Source organism: Corythoichthys intestinalis, chromosome 19, assembly GCF_030265065.1.
Source record: "Corythoichthys intestinalis isolate RoL2023-P3 chromosome 19, ASM3026506v1, whole genome shotgun sequence".
NCBI classification, from domain to species: Eukaryota; Metazoa; Chordata; class Actinopteri; order Syngnathiformes; family Syngnathidae; genus Corythoichthys; species Corythoichthys intestinalis.
The window spans coordinates 11,035,997-11,053,284 of NC_080413.1; the positions used below are offsets into that span (position 1 = coordinate 11,035,997).

The following is a 17,288-nucleotide window of genomic DNA, read 5'->3' on the forward strand; positions in this document are numbered from 1 at the left end:
GCACATCACATGAGTGACACGACCAAACACTGCTAAATGTGTTCTAACTACACATACAGTAAGAAAATATCACACATTGTGAATTTATGACTGAAACTACTGAAACTGAAACAACTGGCATCCATTTCGTTATGTTTTAGTCTCCCAAGACACGTTTTCAATGTGTCAATGTCATGAAAAAATTGTTCTTTGACGAAATATTTTCCGTATAGTCATTGTTGACAAAAATAACACTGGTATAATACATGTTTTTTGATAGTTATATGGCAGAAAACACTCAGGTGACTTGAAGTTCCGCTCTGAGAGCCCCGATTTGGCCAACTTTCAAAATTCATGTGTGATACATCATTGGAAAGCTTAAAATCTCAATTTTCTGGGGGAAGAAAATTTTGAACAGGAGGGCATATATTTGTTTTTTAAACAGCGAAACCCTATCTGGAGGTGAGAGCATGCAAGAGCAGAATTACAGACGCCATGACTTGATTATCGCGTACTTACCTTGTTTCGATCCAAAAACTCCATGTACCATGTATCACTGAGTGTCAAGACACAGCTGTGAATGGCCGCAGCTGGATTTTTGGGGGATTTTATGGGTGAGACATGGTGATATAACAAGGGTCGCAATGCAGAAATCGCAGACATCAAGGAGTGTTCGAGATTTTCTTTTGCATATATTTACCCTTTTAAACTTTTTTTTCCAATTGTTTTTTGTTTGGATTGATTATTTATCATCTAACATATCGGAGAAAATGCGACAGTAACAAAAAAAATACAATTACGCCATAGTTATGAGGTAGATATCTGTGACTACTTTTTTACAGACTTTTTATAGATTTATTTCATTGTGACATAATTTGTTAAAAAGTTTAACATATGTGAGTGAATAATTTTTTAAAGTCTTTTTTTTTTAAACAAAATATGAGACATCAATTAATGATTCTAAGCTAAAAACGACAGACATTTTGAATTATAAATATAATTAATTACTTTCGTTTTATGGCTGGGTTGAAACAAATGCGGTTGCGCGACGTCTGTAACGGGGGTTTTCAGGGTAAAACAGACAAATTAAAAATAGTTCGGAGGCTTAATGCACCATGAATCTGCAATGACAGCATATAGACATATTGTTCTATCAAAAACAAAAGTTGTTTTTGCTTAAAATACAGCAAATTTCTTTTAAAGAGGAGTGCAAGAGCAGAAACTGCTTTTTCAGTCTTGTCTGTGTTTTCCGCCATATTGAGATTTCGGGTGTATTTAGGGGTACTTAAAGGGTTCATTCCGACTTCCGCGGAAATTCGGGTTAAATCGCCAGCGTAGGAATGGAACTCGTTCATAACCCCAGGACTACCTGTATTTTTCTTTTTGTATCACTTTGACCATCAGGAGACTATATTACTCAAACATAGTTTAAGGCAATTTTATGTATACATTTTTTGCCTTTTTTTTTTAGTTCCTAACTTCCTGTTTAATGTATGATATCCTCCATCTGTCCCACTTTTAAAAACCTATTGTGGCCTTTTGAACACAAATTTTTCCCAACTCTTTAGAAGAATTTTCTTCCTGTTGTAAATAATGATGACAAACATTGTTGCTGTGCCTGCTGCACTAACTAAACAGCCTCTAACCCGCTTCTCCAGTTCTCCAGCATTAATGATCTTCTACCTAATGACATTTTCACCAAGGACAATTAGCCCCCGCAAAAAAGAAACAAAGGAAGAAAGCTTGTTTCTAATAATGTGAACTGACTGCCTGCTGCGTGAAGGACTATTTCCAAAGGCCTAACATTTTTTTTTATTTTCTCTTTCTAATCGATTCCTTTGCAGCAATGGGAGCAAAAGTGATTATTTAACAGTAGACCAGTTAGTCAGCTTTCTCAATGAAGTAAGCGCTTTATTATTTGTTAACTTTTCTCTATGTGTGTGTGTGTGTGCATGTGTGTGTCTTGCCTTCACCACCTTCATTATTTCCAATAAGACTCCATTAAGGAGACTATTTTACTTCCAAGGGCAACTTGCTCCAACGCCACCTCTGCATGCCATCCCTCATTCTCTACCCCCTTCTCCCAGTCCTCCTCCTTCCTTGGCCTAGCCGGTGTCTGATGGGTGTTGCCACGGCAACGGGAGGATAGAAGTTTCTGTCCTGTTGCTTCCCGCTGGTTGTGATGTGTTTGTGTGGCCACCGCATTGCACATGATACCAAAGAGCACCTTAGTTCTGATGTGGTGAAACATTTGAATCATCGTCCCCGTGTGCTATGCGTCAGATGTGCAACTTTTTTTTTTCGTATTCAGCATCATTGTTTGATTTTGTGGTATTCATGTTTGCTACCAGAACCAGCGGGACCCTCGGCTCAACGAGATCCTCTTCCCGTTCTACGACCCCAAGAGAGCCACCCAGATCATCGAGAAATACGAGCGGGATGAAGAGCTGAAGAAGAAAGGTGAGCGACGATGAAACATCAGTTATTTGGGCCTCTGCTGCCATCTGGCGGTTTTTAAAAGACATGACAGAAGGTCGTGCTACATTGTTGAAAATTAAAGCTCTTTTGTGGAAAAAGAAAGTTGTAATTGTAAGAAATAATTCAATTAAAATTAAAATCTTTGTTCATTTAATTGTATTTCCATCTTGTGAAGCTCAACTAAGTTGTGCAGATTTTTTGGTGGAACGTTTGTATTTATTGTTTATAAAGATGTGGTCCGATCACGTCATTTTCTAAGTATCGGAATCGGCAAAAAAATATCGGACATGCCTTTTTTTAATATATATGTATTTTTTAATGAAATCGTTTTCTAATTGTATTTAACGTTACAGACAAAATGTCTTACACTCATCCAGAGTCTTTAGTTTTGGCTTAAAGTAGGGCTATCAAATTTATTGCGTTAACGGCGGTAATTAAATTTTTTTTTAATTAATCACGTTAAAATATTTAACGCATGCGCTGCACGACCTACTCACGCATTGTCGCGTTCAATCTATAATGGCGCCGTTTTAACTACATATAGAGCTAAAAGGCAGCGTAAAATGAGTAGAGTGAATTTTTGTAGTCTTTGGACAGGCATGAAAATCTCTCACCTTTCGGCGAAATTCGCCGTTTTGAAGTCAAAAAGGATGACCTACATGAATCGTGTAGATCCGAGGAGAAAAATTTTAAGGGGGAGGGGGGGGTCGTTTGTAGGCATGTGCCAGTTACCTTCACGGATTACCATGCTATGAAAACGTCGCGGTTACAAAACCACTAAAATTTTCCGTCATACAGTAGTACGTTATTTTTCATGTGTCGAAAATGCAGCCAGAATTGGCTTGGCGCGGCAGCGCTTACTCCTTCCCCTGTTTAATGCTGCGTGTGTCAGTGACGCTATTCCAGCAAACCCAAAAACAAGCACTCCAAACGCAAGGCGTAAATTCTTCAATTTATTGATCTCTCAAATCGTGGTAACTGAAATATACCAAATGAATAAATTTAAAACGTTGTACACTCGTATTTTTCCACATGTGAGTAGCTTCAACAGTTTAGCTTCATGAAAAAGTTCGTCAAAAACAAAACACACATTTTCCTTTCAAATTCAATACACAAAGTTACTAAAAACTTACAAAGACACATGATAGGCAAGGCTTAGCTAGGACAGCAACTTCATTGAGGTTAATCACAGCCGCTGAGAGAGAAACAAGTTTGTATGCGGGGAGGAAAAAAAAAAGAGCGTCAAAGATCGCTAATTGCGACAGATGATCTTGTACTAAGCACAAATTCACATTCGCTGGAGGAGGTAAAGTATCACTCCCAATTGTTTTTAGATGAATGCATTTGCCAGCATATTGAATTTAGTGAGTAATGGTTTTCGTTTTCATATTTTGTGGTATGACAAAGTCACTGCCGTTCGTTGCAGCTTGCGTTGAACACTGCCGGAGCGTCCGGTGAAAAAATAGCTCCCATTAAGGTAGCGTCAAGCTTGTGTATTTAACGGTAATATAAAAGCAGTGTTGTCAATAACGCGGTATCGTAATGCGTAAGTAATCTGATTACTTTCTTTCAGTAAAGAACAATCTAACGCGTTCATTTTTCTAAATCAGTAATCTGAGTAAAATTACTTTCCTTGATGCCTGTGCGTTACTATTACTACATAATGTGTGTAGAATGAAGAATACTGTAGTCATGGGAGTGACATCACATGTCACATTTTTTAATCGGGGACGGAACAAAAAGGGTCACGTGTATTACCATGATGCGTGAGCGCTGGGAGTTTGCGGCCAAAACAACATAGCCTTGCTACTTCGCCAGGATGCAATGAAATAGGCAGGAGATATACTACAAACGGCTGCATTTGCACACTGGAAACACAGCCATTACTTCACATTTTTGTCCAGTAAAGATAACAAAAATATCTCCGTGCGCTGCGAACTTTGCGCTGGCTCAAAAAGACTGTCGACCGCTATAAGCATCCAATTCAAGCACCACTTGGAATTACAGCACAACAGGTAACACGACAGCCAGGACTTTTTGATACTGCTCGTGCTCAATCCTCGGTTCAAGCTCAGTTGTTGTTGAGGGGTTTGAAAGCTTAGGTTTAAAGAAATTCTAAATATCCATCTTGCCTCCTCAGCTGTAGTTTTGGCTAAGCAATGCAAACGGCTGTCTCTAAGGTTCTATAGTCACATGATCTGTTCGAAAAATAATTTGGACCCATTATGAAATACTTTGAAGGATTCCTGTTCATTTTATTCATTTTTGTTGTTTGTTTTATTGCTCTAAAACTTTTATAGACAACATTTTAATGGCCATTTTCAATGGTCTTTATTTTAAAGGGGAAGTTCAGAATTTTTTTTACATTAGGCTTAATCTTTGAGTTAGCCGGGGTTTAATTAGTCGTTGGAAATGATTTGAACAAACTCTGTGCAGTTTGACAGTTATTTGTTAGTTTCAGGGCTCCGGAGTGGCTAAACTAGCGCGGCTCAATGGTGGTTGAAATCAACTCCTTCAACTAATTAAACCCCCGTTAACTCGAATATTAAGCCTTATGTGAAAAATTTAAATGGTCAAATTCGCCACATGTAGGACGTTTCGCCGACGGCGGACATTTTGGCAGAACGCCGGAACATATTTACTCCACACCTTTCTCACCTTTTTAACCCCTGACCCATTTTCATGCCGGTTTGGAGCCTTTTTTTAATTGGCCAAAGCCTAACAATCCCTCTCTCAACAATTAAAAATATCATGGGAAGCAATGTGGAGAAGCATGGAAGTAGTTGATGTTTTTCTTAACACCCTATGTTATTTTCCAACGCAGAGAAGATATATCAATTGGTGCCACTACGCACAGTCATGGTGGCACTTCCCATCATGCATTTGGGCAGAACAGTTAAATGGCTACAGTATCATTTACTGAAAGCTCAACAAATACACTAGATGGCAATATTTTGTCACAATCTACAAAGTCACATTTATCCTTTAAGCATTACAAGTCTTTCTATCCGTGGATCCCTCTCACAGAAAGAATGTTAATAATGTAAATGCCATCTTCAGGATTTATTGTCATATTAAAGAAATACTGTACTTATCCACTGTATGTTGAATGTATATATTTGTCCGAGTTTTATTCATTTTTTTTCTTAATGCAATGCCAAAATGTATATGATAGGGAAAAATTATCGGGAATGATTGGAATTGAATTGGGAGCAAAAAAAAAGCAATCGGATCGGGAAATATCGAGATCGGCAGATACTCAAACTAAAACGATCGGATCGGGAGCAAAAAAACATGATCGGAACAACCCTAATTGTTTATATTCAATTAGAATAATAACACTTTCGATAAGAATATGTGTTTTGTAAAGTTTCAATATTTTTCCACAAAAATCTATCTTTTTATAGACATGTGTCAGCATAATCTGTATTATACACTATATTATTTAGTTGTTTCCAAAAATATGTTTTCACAAATGTATTATATTTTTTACAATTGTAAATGTTGATATCTAATTCGTTTTATTGATATTTCTGACTGTTATTGAAATAAATCCAAATCATTAAGATTATTGATGTTTTAAATGTTGTGACTAAATGGCAACTCATTCAGGGTGTCCCCCGCCTACTCCCCATAGTTGTCTGGGATTTGCTCCAGCACCCCCGTGACCCTACTGAGGATAAACGGCTTGGAAAATGAATAAATGACTAAATATGTCATTACAAAATCATGGATTTTTAAAATTTGGATTGTGGTTTTGCATTCTGAGTCCAATTTTAAACAATTCCTCCCCCCAAAAATATGGATATTCAGAAATATTTAATATATATATCAGGGTTGTTCCGATCACGTTTTTTTGCTCCCGATCCGATCATTTTTGTTTGAGTATCTGCCGATCCCGATATTTCTCGATCCGATTGCTTTTTTTTGCTCCCGATTCAATTCGAATCATTCCCGATCATTTTTCCCGATCATATACATTTTGGCAATGCATTAAGAAAAAAAATGAATAAAACTCGGACGAATATATACATTCAACATACAGTACATAAGTACTGTATTTGTTTATTATGACAATAAATCCTCAAGATGGCATTTAAATTATTAACGTTCTTTCTGTGAGAGGGATCCACGGATAGAAAGACTTGTGACTTTGTATATTGTGAATAAATATTGCCATCTAGTGTATTTGTTGAGCTTTCGGTAAATGATACTGTAGCCATGCCCAAAGGCATGCTGGGAAGTGGAACCATGACTGTGCGTAGTGCTACCAATTCATATATCTTCTCTGTGTTGGGAAATAACATAAGGTGTGAAGAAAAAGATCAATTGCTACCTTGCTTCCCCACATTGTTTCCCATGATATTTCTAATCGTAGGGCGGGGGGTTGTAAGGCTTTAGCCAATTAAAAAAAGGCTCCAAAGGCTGCCAAAATTCACTTTACTCATATTATGCTGCCTTTTATCTCTCTATATAAGTAAAACGGCACCATTACAGATTGACCGTGACAATGCGTGAGTGGGTCGTGCAGCGCATGCATTAATTGCGTTATGTATTGTAACGTGATACATTTTTTAAAAAATTAATTACCGCCATTATCGGGATAAATTTGATAACCCTACCTTAAGCCTAAACTAAAGACTCTGGATGAGTGTAACATATTATGTCTGTAACGATGAATACAATTAGAAAACTTTAATTAAAAAATATATATGTATTAAAAAAAAGGCATGTCCGATGTTTTTTTGCCGATCCCGATACTTTGAAAATGACGTGATCGGACCCGATCGATCGGGACATCTCTAATATATATTATCAAGTTAATAGCTAAACCCTAACTAACTAGCCCTTACTTATCACGTCTATAATAATTGAAGCTCTTTTTGTGTGTATTAAAATGTGTTTATTCATGTTGCCCAATTATTGTCAAATGATTTAGTAATGTTAAAAATTTCAATGAAATAAAATCGCACTCATATCTCCAGGCCGCATGTCCAGCGACGGTTTCTGCCGCTACCTAATGTCGGATGAAAACGCGCCAGTGTTCCTGGACCGCCTCGAGCTGTACCAGGACATGGACCAGCCGCTGGCTCACTACTTCATCAGTTCGTCCCACAACTCCTACCTGACGGGCCGACAGTTTGGCGGCAAGTCATCGGTGGAGATGTATCGCCAGGCATTGCTCTCTGGGTGCAGGTACTTATTGAATACATGAATCCATTTTATTGGCTTTATATGCAGAGGTTGATTGTGTCTGTCAGATGCGTTGAGTTGGACTGCTGGGACGGCAAAGGGGAGGACCAGGAGCCCATCATCACTCACGGCAAAGCCATGTGCACAGACATCCTTTTCAAGGTAAGGTCTTTTGCTTTAACGTGGAGTTTGGACCCCCTCTAGTGTAAAATGTTGGATATTACATCTGCCATAACTATACAGGATGTGATCCAAGCTATCAAGGAAACGGCTTTCGTCACCTCGGAGTTTCCTGTTATTTTATCCTTTGAAAACCACTGCAGGTATTTGGGATAATATGTTTACTACAGTCTAAACACAGTTTTAGAATGAGGCTCTGATGTAAAACGTGGAATTATAAACATAACGTAAACATGTCCCATTATGTGCATCCAGTAAACCACAGCAGTACAAAATGGCCAAGTACTGCGAAGAGATCTTTGGCGACTTTCTACAGAAGCAGCCCCTAGAGAACTTTCCGGTAGGTTTATCCATTCCCCAGAAGCACTGCAACCCCCCGCTACACTCATAAAGTACAACCCTTACCTTGAGCAGATCGAATCTGGTCGACCTTTGCCCTCGCCAAATGACCTCAAACGAAAAATCCTCATCAAAAATAAGCGGTTGAAACCCGAAGTGGAGCAGAGTAAGCACACGATGTGTAGCCTCATTGTGGAAGCCATTTTGTGGGTTAATATGTTGTTCTATGCGTCATACAGAGCAACTGGAGGCCTTCAAAAAGCACATGGAGGCAGGAGAGACCAACACCACTGCCATTATCATGGGAGAGGAGGACGACGCAGAGAACGGTAACATAATGAAAAAACAAAAACCATTTGTTTCAAATAGAAAAAAAGCACTGCACTGCACATGTGCTTGTTTAAAGGGCCTGTGACACCATCATTTATTTTAAATAGCATTAGTATGAGAATTAAAATCATATTTTGTAAAGCACAGATGATGAGAAATGAGTCTTTCAATCTGCCGTTTAGCTACTCCTGTCATTATAGCGCTCTAGCGCCGCCATTTGGGTGATGACGTAACGACTTCATCTGATTTAGAATTCAGCCCAATGGAGGAGGAAGATTCAGAACAAGGAAAACGCGACAGAGAGCAGCAAATGTCATCATTGTTTTTGCCTCTCTCCAATATTTTTTACAGGATATTCTTCTTATCTAATTATTTTTCCCCAATTGCTAAATAAATTGTATGGTCATGACAAAATGTGCTAAATGCAATATGAAATATTAAAAATGCATTTATTAAATACGACAGGGCTAAATTGTGGGGACTCAAAAACAAGGAAAGAGTGTAAACAAAAAGGAGCATGAGAGCTATGGTACAAGCTAACCCAAACCAAGCAGCTCTTCCAAGTCTCTTCCTCGCCTTTTGAAAACGAAAAATCACACAAAACTACCCCGACTCATGTCACACACGGCGGTGAGGGTGATTGTCTTCACCGATCGGCCAGCCATCGGCGGTGAGCAAGTTCGGCTCGTAGTTCCCCTTCTGCAGCCCCGGCAGGAGTGCTCGTTGCCGGGGATGCAGCTGGGAATGAACACCGAAAATTGCACCTTCTCGGTGGACAAACCGGCCGATGTCGGCTGCCTGAGCCCAAGCTGAGGATAGTGCTCTTTCGGCGGGCACACAAAGAGGGCCGAGCGGGATGGAAGTCTCTACACAATCGAGAACCGCAGACCATAGCGCATAGTTGCCCGAGCACGGGTGCTCATCGGCCGGCAACCATCATGTGCGACAAGTCGCCAGTCGTTGGCCGAGGGAGGCGCCCACTCCCGCCTTTTCGGTGGACAGGGAGTACTGTCACCCACAAAATGCAAGCCACGTTGTTATTAATACGTGTGCAATCATCCTAGTATTTAACATAATATAAAACACCTAGCTTTCCTCACTTCCTCGTCTGTCCAATGGTCCCACAGTTGTCGGACTAGTTTTGTCCATTCTTCGCGGGGAACAGGATCTTTTTGAAACCCAGAAAGGCTCACACGCCTCTCCATGGTGCAGCAAACAAAGCCTGCAGCACATTGGGCTGGGATGATGCGAAAAATAAACGAATTAATCCGCAAAATCAGCTGAATCCGCAGTCCTTCTGCATACTATAGTAATAGCTGTATTGTGAAGATGATTGGTCCGCTGACGTCACATTCGCCTTCTAGCTGGAAGTCACTCATTTTCATGGGGCGGGATTAAAAAAAATGGACAAATATATCGATCGCTTCCACACACATCCAAGCAGTCTATTTCGGGAAATATGAAATACAACAATGCTTTTTGCTGTCATAGGCACTTTAATGGTTATGTACTACAGTACTGGTTGTAGTTAAAAATCCGGCTACACAATTTTTTGAGCAGGAGAAAAGGAGCCCGATGATAAGGATGTGACTTCAGAAGCGCCTAGCAGCCTGTCGGAGGCGACCAGTGACAAGGAGGCCAACAGTGACTCTCAACCTAATGCCAACAGTGACTCTCAACCTAATGCTGCAAGCACGAAGAAAGTCGAAGAGTCCAACAACAGTATCAAGAAGGTGAGTTTTTCGCCCTCTTTACCAGAAAATGTGCAGAGCTTTGCTGCTTCATTCAGTATTCCTTCACTTTTATTTCTCAGGTGCCCGACAACGACGCAAAAGAGGCATCCGAAGCTACGGAAGTAGCTGACGTTACAGATATCTCAGAGGCGTCCGACCCAGACAACAACAAGAAGGTAAGTGTTCAACCTCACACATGTCCGGGCCAGTTGTACACAATTTTTATTTAGTTTGGGTTGGGCGTCTAATCAGGGCGGCGACGGCTCCGAGGACTTGGAGGAGGCTTTGATTGCTCAGTATACATACGTGGGCGCCACCACAAACATCCACCCGTTCCTCTCCGCTATGGTCAACTACGCGCAGCCTGTCAAGTTCCAGAGTTTTGATGTAGCCGAGGGTAAGCTCGCATTTATACATCATTTAAAAATGTGAAATTGTCATGAATTAGCCTCCCAGGCACAATATGTGTTCATAGACTTCATAATGTATTGACGGGGCGCGGGGCTGATTCATAAGGGGCCTATCTCCGTCCAAGCTGACCGAGTGGAAACGTAGACAAAGAGCTTTTTCCGTTGAAAATTCTTGTGAATAAATGCTTAAATCCCTGAATTCTTTATAGATATGGACGTAAAACAGTCTTGATTCTTGGTTAAAAGCAAAAAAAAAAAAAAAAACCTTGCAGTTAGCATTTATTTTACGTAAATATGAAGAAATATGTTGCTAGTCAGTAAGCAAATTAGCAGCCGCTATATCACAGACAAAGAGCTTTTTCTGTTGAAAATTTTGTGAATAAATGCTTAAATCCCTGAATTTTTTATAGATATGGACGTAAAACAGTCTCGATTCATGGTTAAAAGCAAAAAACGTGCAGTTAGCGTTTATTTTACGTAAATATTGCGAATTATGATGCTAGTCGGTAAGCCGCCATATGTAAACAAAGAGTTTTTTGCGTTGAAAATTCTTGTGAATAAATGCTTAAATCCCTGAATTCTTCATACATACAGTGCCTTGCAAAAGTATTCGGCCCCCTTGAACCTTGCAACCTTTCGCCACATTTCAGGCTTCAAACATAAAGATATAAAATTTTAATTTTTTGTCATGAATCAACAACAAGTGGGACACAATCGTGAAGTGGAACAAAATTTATTAGATAATTTAAACTTTTTTAACAAATAAAAAACTGAAAAGTGGGGCGTGCAATATTATTCGGCCCACTTGCGTTAATACTTTGTAGCGCCACCTTTTGCTCCAATTACAGCTGCAAGTCACTTGAGGTATGTTTCTATCAGTTTTGCACATCGAGAGACTGACATTCTTGCCCATTCTTCCTTGCAAAACAGCTCGAGCTCAGTGAAGTTGGATGGAGAGTGTTTGTGAACAGCAGTCTTCAGCTCTTTCCACAGATTCTCGATTGGATTCAGGTCTGGACTTTGACTTGGCCGTTCTAACACCTGGATACGTTTATTTTTGAACCATCCCATTGTAGATTTGGCTTTATGTTTTGGGTCATTGTCCTGTTGGAAAATAAATCTCTGTCCCAGTCTCAGGTCTTGTGCAGATACCAACAGGTTTTCTTCCAGAATGTTCCTGTATTTGGCTGCATCCATCTTCCCGTCAATTTTAACCATCTTCCCTGTCCCTGCTGAAGAAAAGCAGGCCCAAACCATGATGCTGCCACCACCATGTTTGACAGTGGGGATGGTGTGTTCAGGGTGATGAGCTGTGTTGCTTTTACGCCAAACATATCGTTTTGGATTGTGGCCAAAAAGTTCAATTTTGGTTTCATCTGACCAGAGCACCTTCTTCCATATGTTTGGTGTGTCTCCCAGGTGGCTTGTGGCAAACTTTAAACGAGACTTTTTATGGATATCTTTGAGAAATGGCTTTCTTCTTGCCACTCTTCTCACCTCAGCTGTAGATCTCTGCAGTTCATCCAGAGTGATCATGGGCCTCTTGGCTGCATCTCTGATCAGTTTTCTCCTTGTTTGAGAAGAAAGTTTGGAAGGACGGCCGGGTCTTGGTAGATTTGCAGTGGTCTGATGCTCCTTCCATTTCAATATGATGGCTTGCACAGTGCTCCTTGAGATGTTTAAAGCTTGGGAAATCTTTTTGTATCCAAATCCGGCTTTAAACTTCTCCACAACAGTATCTCGGACCTGCTGGTGTGTTCCTTGGTTTTCATAATGCTCTCTGCACTTTAAACAGAACCCTGAGACTATCACAGAGCAGGTGCATTTATACGGAGACTTGATTACACACAGGTGGATTCTATTTATCATCGGTCATATAGGACAGCATTGGATACTTAAGAGATCCTCACTGAACTTCTGGAGTGAGTTTGCTGCACTGAAAGTAAAGGGGCCGAATGATATTGCACGCCCCACTTTTCAGTTTTTTATTTGTTAAAAAAGTTTAAATTGTCCAATAAATGTTGTTCCACTTCACGATTGTGTCCCACTTGTTGTTGATTCTTGACAAAAAAATTAAATTTCATATCTTTATGTTTGAAGCCTGAAATATGGCGAAAGGTTGCAAGATTCAAGGGGGCCGAATACTTTTGCAAGGCACTGTATGGACACAAAACAGTCTCTATTCTTTGTTAAAAGAAAAAAAAACGGGTCAGTTAACATTTATTTTAGGTAAATATGTCAAATGTCCTGATAGTCTTTGTCACTGTGGTGGACCCCTTTGTACAACAAAGAGCTTTTTGCGTTTAAAATTCTTGTGAATAAATGCTTAAATCCCTGAATTCTTTATTGGTATGGACGTAAAACAGTCTCGATTCTTCATTAAAAGCAAAAAACCGGGCAGTTAGCAGTTATTTTACATAAATATTGGGAAGCATAATGCCAATGCTGTAGCTGCTAATTTCTCCCATTGATTTTTTTTTTCCACAACGTTTCAAATTGCACGCATGGTACGAAAAAAATAATAATTACCTTGAATCCTCGAACAAATCACTCCTGAGACAATCCTTCCTGTTTGTATGCAGTACAACTTTCATGCTTTTTCAACCTAAATCCGGCATTAGATCGCTGCTTGGACGGACTGCTAATAAATAAAGCAGAGTGTAGGACGGCCCCCTTCGGGAAGGCGTGACTCAGTGAATGGGGAATGTGCCATGTCTATACATTATGAAGCCTATGATGTGTTGAAATATCAGTTGTTGTTAATAAATGATCTTTGTGTTGTTATTTTCTTGTTTAGAGAAAAATATCCATCACAACATGTCATCTTTCAACGAGTCGGTGGGCCTCGGCTATTTGAAGACTAACGCCATCGAATTTGTCAAGTATCCTTTGGATTCTGAGTCTGATAATTATGACAGTGTTTTTATTTAGTTATTGAGCCAAAGTACACGGACAAATTAAAATGTTACTACTCACAAAGAGCATATTGAAGTTATGATTTTCCCTCAAGTTACTCATCAATTTACTTAGTGTGTGAATAGAGGGGCTGTTTAATTGGTCACAATATACACTTTTTAATATACACTTTTTTTTGTATAAATAGCAACAGATGGATACACAGTTTAATTATACCCTCTCCTATGTAATAAAAGAGCACTTATTTCTATTGCCCGTCACAATGCTAGTAATTTTTGTATTAATTCATAATGGCTTGTGACACATTAATGTAAATTACACAGTGGTTGGCATTTTTTAGTGAGTAAACATGGACGCTGCGGGGTTATCATCGTTAACAAAAACGGATGAAAGCATGAAAATTGGAATTGACGGAACAATTTTGGTGTTGTAATTTTTGCTATTGGGTAAAACTTGAACTGTGTGACTTGGCCTCACATACTACCACATGCACTCTCTCCCTCCAGAGGGACTGCTTGACCCAAGCTGTTCACACTAAAAATAGTCCTGCGGTGCATTTGATGCACGCACACATGTACAGTACACACACACGTGCACGTGCTGCGTCTTTGTGGGAACGTTCCTGAGCCTGAGCGCAGCTACAACAAACGTCAGATGAGCCGTATCTACCCCAAAGGGGGTCGAGTGGACTCCAGTAATTACATGCCTCAGATCTTCTGGAACGCCGGCTGCCAGATGGTCTCGCTCAACTTCCAGACCCCAGGTACCGCATCACGCCACGCGGGGCCCTTGTTGACCTCACGCACACATGCATACACACACAGGTTATAAATATACGGTCTCTTGACGATTAATTAAAGACACAAGATGGACAAAATATTTTAAGCGTGCAATTTATGACCCTTTAAAGGCTACACTTGGACTGTGATGCGTGTGTGGTGCAAATCCATTTGAACTCATTCTCCGTCACTGACGGCAATATACTTCCAATTAGGGCTGCAACTAAGGATTATTTTTTATAATCGGTTAATCGGATAATTAATTGATTAATTGGATAAATGTCACCTTTTTCAATTACCTTCTCAATGTAACTTGAAGTTGTTTTAGGCATGTTGTAAGTAGCAATGAAGACAAAAATGGGATAGCTGATAATATTTTCTTACAGCTTCCTGAATTAACTGTTGTCTACAACTGTACTGTTTTACCCTAATTTTCGCACTAAAAGGCACACCTGACTATTAGCCGCCACCCACCAAATTTGGCATGAAAACTGCATTTGTTCATAGATAAGCCTTACTGGACTATAAGACGCAGCAGTCCTGTATTTTGTATTATTAATATGTATGTAATATGGGATATTTACACAAAAAAATATATTAACTGGTAATACTTTATTTGACAACGGCATCATACGACTGTTATAAGACCAAATTAACCACCATGAAGCTTTGAACCAATTGGCTTCATTGCTTCAAGAAGCTTCATTTGGCCATCACTGCTCCCTTGGGGTAGGCAGTCAACCTCTACTGCCACCTGCTCTCAACACTGTGTTGTCCAACATGCCTCCATGCATGCATTGCAGTGCTACATATGTAAACAACAATCAAAATTCATGTTTTGTGGTCATAATTTCTTCAGTTACTGTTCCAGTTGTTTCATTAATTGCTAGTTATGGTATGTGGTAACACTTTTTTGACAGTGGCGCCATAAGACTGTCATAAGTATGACATGACACTGTCACGAGCATTAATGAATGCTTATAACAGATGTAATTTAGTGTCATCCGGCAAATGATCTCACTTTTGAATGTATGTAAAAGATCTGAGCTGGACATAAATGGAGTTAGTGACATAATTTGCCGGATGACACTTCATGACATCTGTTATAAGCATTTATTAATGATGGATGGATGGATGGATGGATGGATGGATGGATGGATGGATGGATGGATGGATGGATGGATGGATGGATGGATGGATGGATGGATGGATGGATGGATGGATGGATACAATTTTTAATCAAGTTAATTACAGCTTAAAAATTAATTAATCGTAATTAATCGCAATTCAAACCATCTATAAATATTAAAGATGCACCGATACCGATACTAGTATCGGCAGGGGGCGCCAAACCAGCCCAAAATGGTGGTATCGGTATCGGCGAGTACCAACAAAGACGGCTTATTTACCGGTCCATTATTATAACATTTGACCACAGCCTTTTTCTCCTCCTGGCGCTCACTACACTCTGTCTCTGTGTTGTGTGATGACACGTGAACACCAAGCAGCTATCGCTATTGGCCTGCTCCAGACCAATGAGAGCGGGCCAATAGCCACTCCTGACCAATCATATGGACGAAAAACAAACCAGGAAATATGGCGGCGCCGCGGCGGTCGGGAAATATTTCCAAATAGAAATCCCGTCGATCAAAATCAATGGCTGCATGCAAGATTTGCGGCCTGAAAGTTTGGAGATGTGGAGTTAAATCGGCCAGTTTCAATACTTCGAACTTGATAAAACATTTGAAGACGAAACGTGAACGAACACAACGAGTTTGAGCCTGCAAGAGCAGGACTGCTATCCAGAGGAAGAAGGCCGCTGGACCGGAGCAACAATATCTGGGCAGTTCACTTCATCTACTTTACTTTTATTGTCTTTTACTGAAAGAAATGCCGCAGTAATTTGGGAAGTGTTTCCAAAGTATTGTTGCCACCTTTCAGAAATAGTAATAAGGGACTCCCACCTCCCGAAAAAAAGGAGAGACGGGATGCTGTGGTCAATTATTATTACTTATAATTGTTAGCGTCCGCAAAGGTTGAACCTCGAAGCAGACAACAAGCGGGGGATACATAAAAGGGTTTAATGATTGCAAACAAAAAAATAACACGCGATCGCGGGACAGTAGAAATAACAAAAGGAGTCCGTGACAGCAGGTCGACGGACAAACTAAGACGATAGGCAGCGGTTACAAATGAGAACAGCACACTAACAGAAAAACCCAATGCAGGGGCATAACAAGCAAATGTAGCGAGATTATTGTGCCAGATGTCAAATAGCGATCAGCAAGGCAAATATCTCGGCAGCCTTCTCTGAGATCACCCGTGCTTAAATGCTGCGTTAACGAGCCTGCATTGGATTCAAGTGCCACGCCCCCACGCCCAGCAACAAAATACAATCTAACCAGCAGCAGAATGTGACAATAATTTCATGAAAGTTGCACTGTTTGGACTTTGAGAGATTTAAAAAAGTTTATTCAGTTCATTCAGATTTTATTATTATGAATTTATTTTTACTTTCTTACTGTTGGGCTAGTATTATACATGTTTTATTAATTTCACAAATTTAGCACTATTTTGGCCTTTGAGAGCGGAAGGTTTATTCAACTATTGTCTACTAGGGTTTAGTGTACTTTTTCCTATTTTGCAAAGGTAAGCAACAGCCTGTCAAAGCCTTGATAGCAATGATTTCACATCCAATTATGTAGCTCTTTGGGAAAAAAAAAAAAAAATTAAGAAAAAAAAATATATATATATAATCGGGGTGGTATCGGTATGGTATCGGTATCGGCCGATACTGCACAGCCAGGTATCGGGGCCAAAAAATGGTATCGGTGCAACACTAATAAATATCCCATATTTTTCCGTAAATTATTGTTGGAATGGAAAGATAAGACACAAGATGGATATATACATTCAACATACGGTACATAAGTACTGTATTTGTTTATTAT

At 39.7% G+C, this 17,288-nt stretch overlaps 1 protein-coding gene across 5 annotated transcripts in view; it reads left to right on the top strand.

Annotated features, from left to right (window-relative positions):
• The window catches only part of LOC130907664 (1-phosphatidylinositol 4,5-bisphosphate phosphodiesterase beta-4-like), a 144,412-nt gene that overhangs the window by 96,206 nt on the left and 30,918 nt on the right, over positions 1 to 17,288 (top strand). For 4 of the 5 annotated variants that reach the window (XM_057823007.1, XM_057823006.1, XM_057823004.1 and 1 more), the window contains 13 exons: positions 1,824 to 1,881; positions 2,331 to 2,439; positions 7,443 to 7,653; positions 7,719 to 7,812; positions 7,894 to 7,973; positions 8,086 to 8,170; positions 8,245 to 8,335; positions 8,409 to 8,498; positions 10,060 to 10,232; positions 10,313 to 10,408; positions 10,485 to 10,629; positions 13,440 to 13,524; positions 14,197 to 14,321. In XM_057823007.1, the coding sequence (XP_057678990.1) occupies positions 1,824 to 1,881; positions 2,331 to 2,439; positions 7,443 to 7,653; positions 7,719 to 7,812; positions 7,894 to 7,973; positions 8,086 to 8,170; positions 8,245 to 8,335; positions 8,409 to 8,498; positions 10,060 to 10,232; positions 10,313 to 10,408; positions 10,485 to 10,629; positions 13,440 to 13,524; positions 14,197 to 14,321 (1,442 nt within the window). The remainder of the gene's footprint in view (positions 1 to 1,823; positions 1,882 to 2,330; positions 2,440 to 7,442; positions 7,654 to 7,718; positions 7,813 to 7,893; positions 7,974 to 8,085; positions 8,171 to 8,244; positions 8,336 to 8,408; positions 8,499 to 10,059; positions 10,233 to 10,312; positions 10,409 to 10,484; positions 10,630 to 13,439; positions 13,525 to 14,196; positions 14,322 to 17,288) is intronic. The other variant, XM_057823008.1, reaches the window with a different exon arrangement.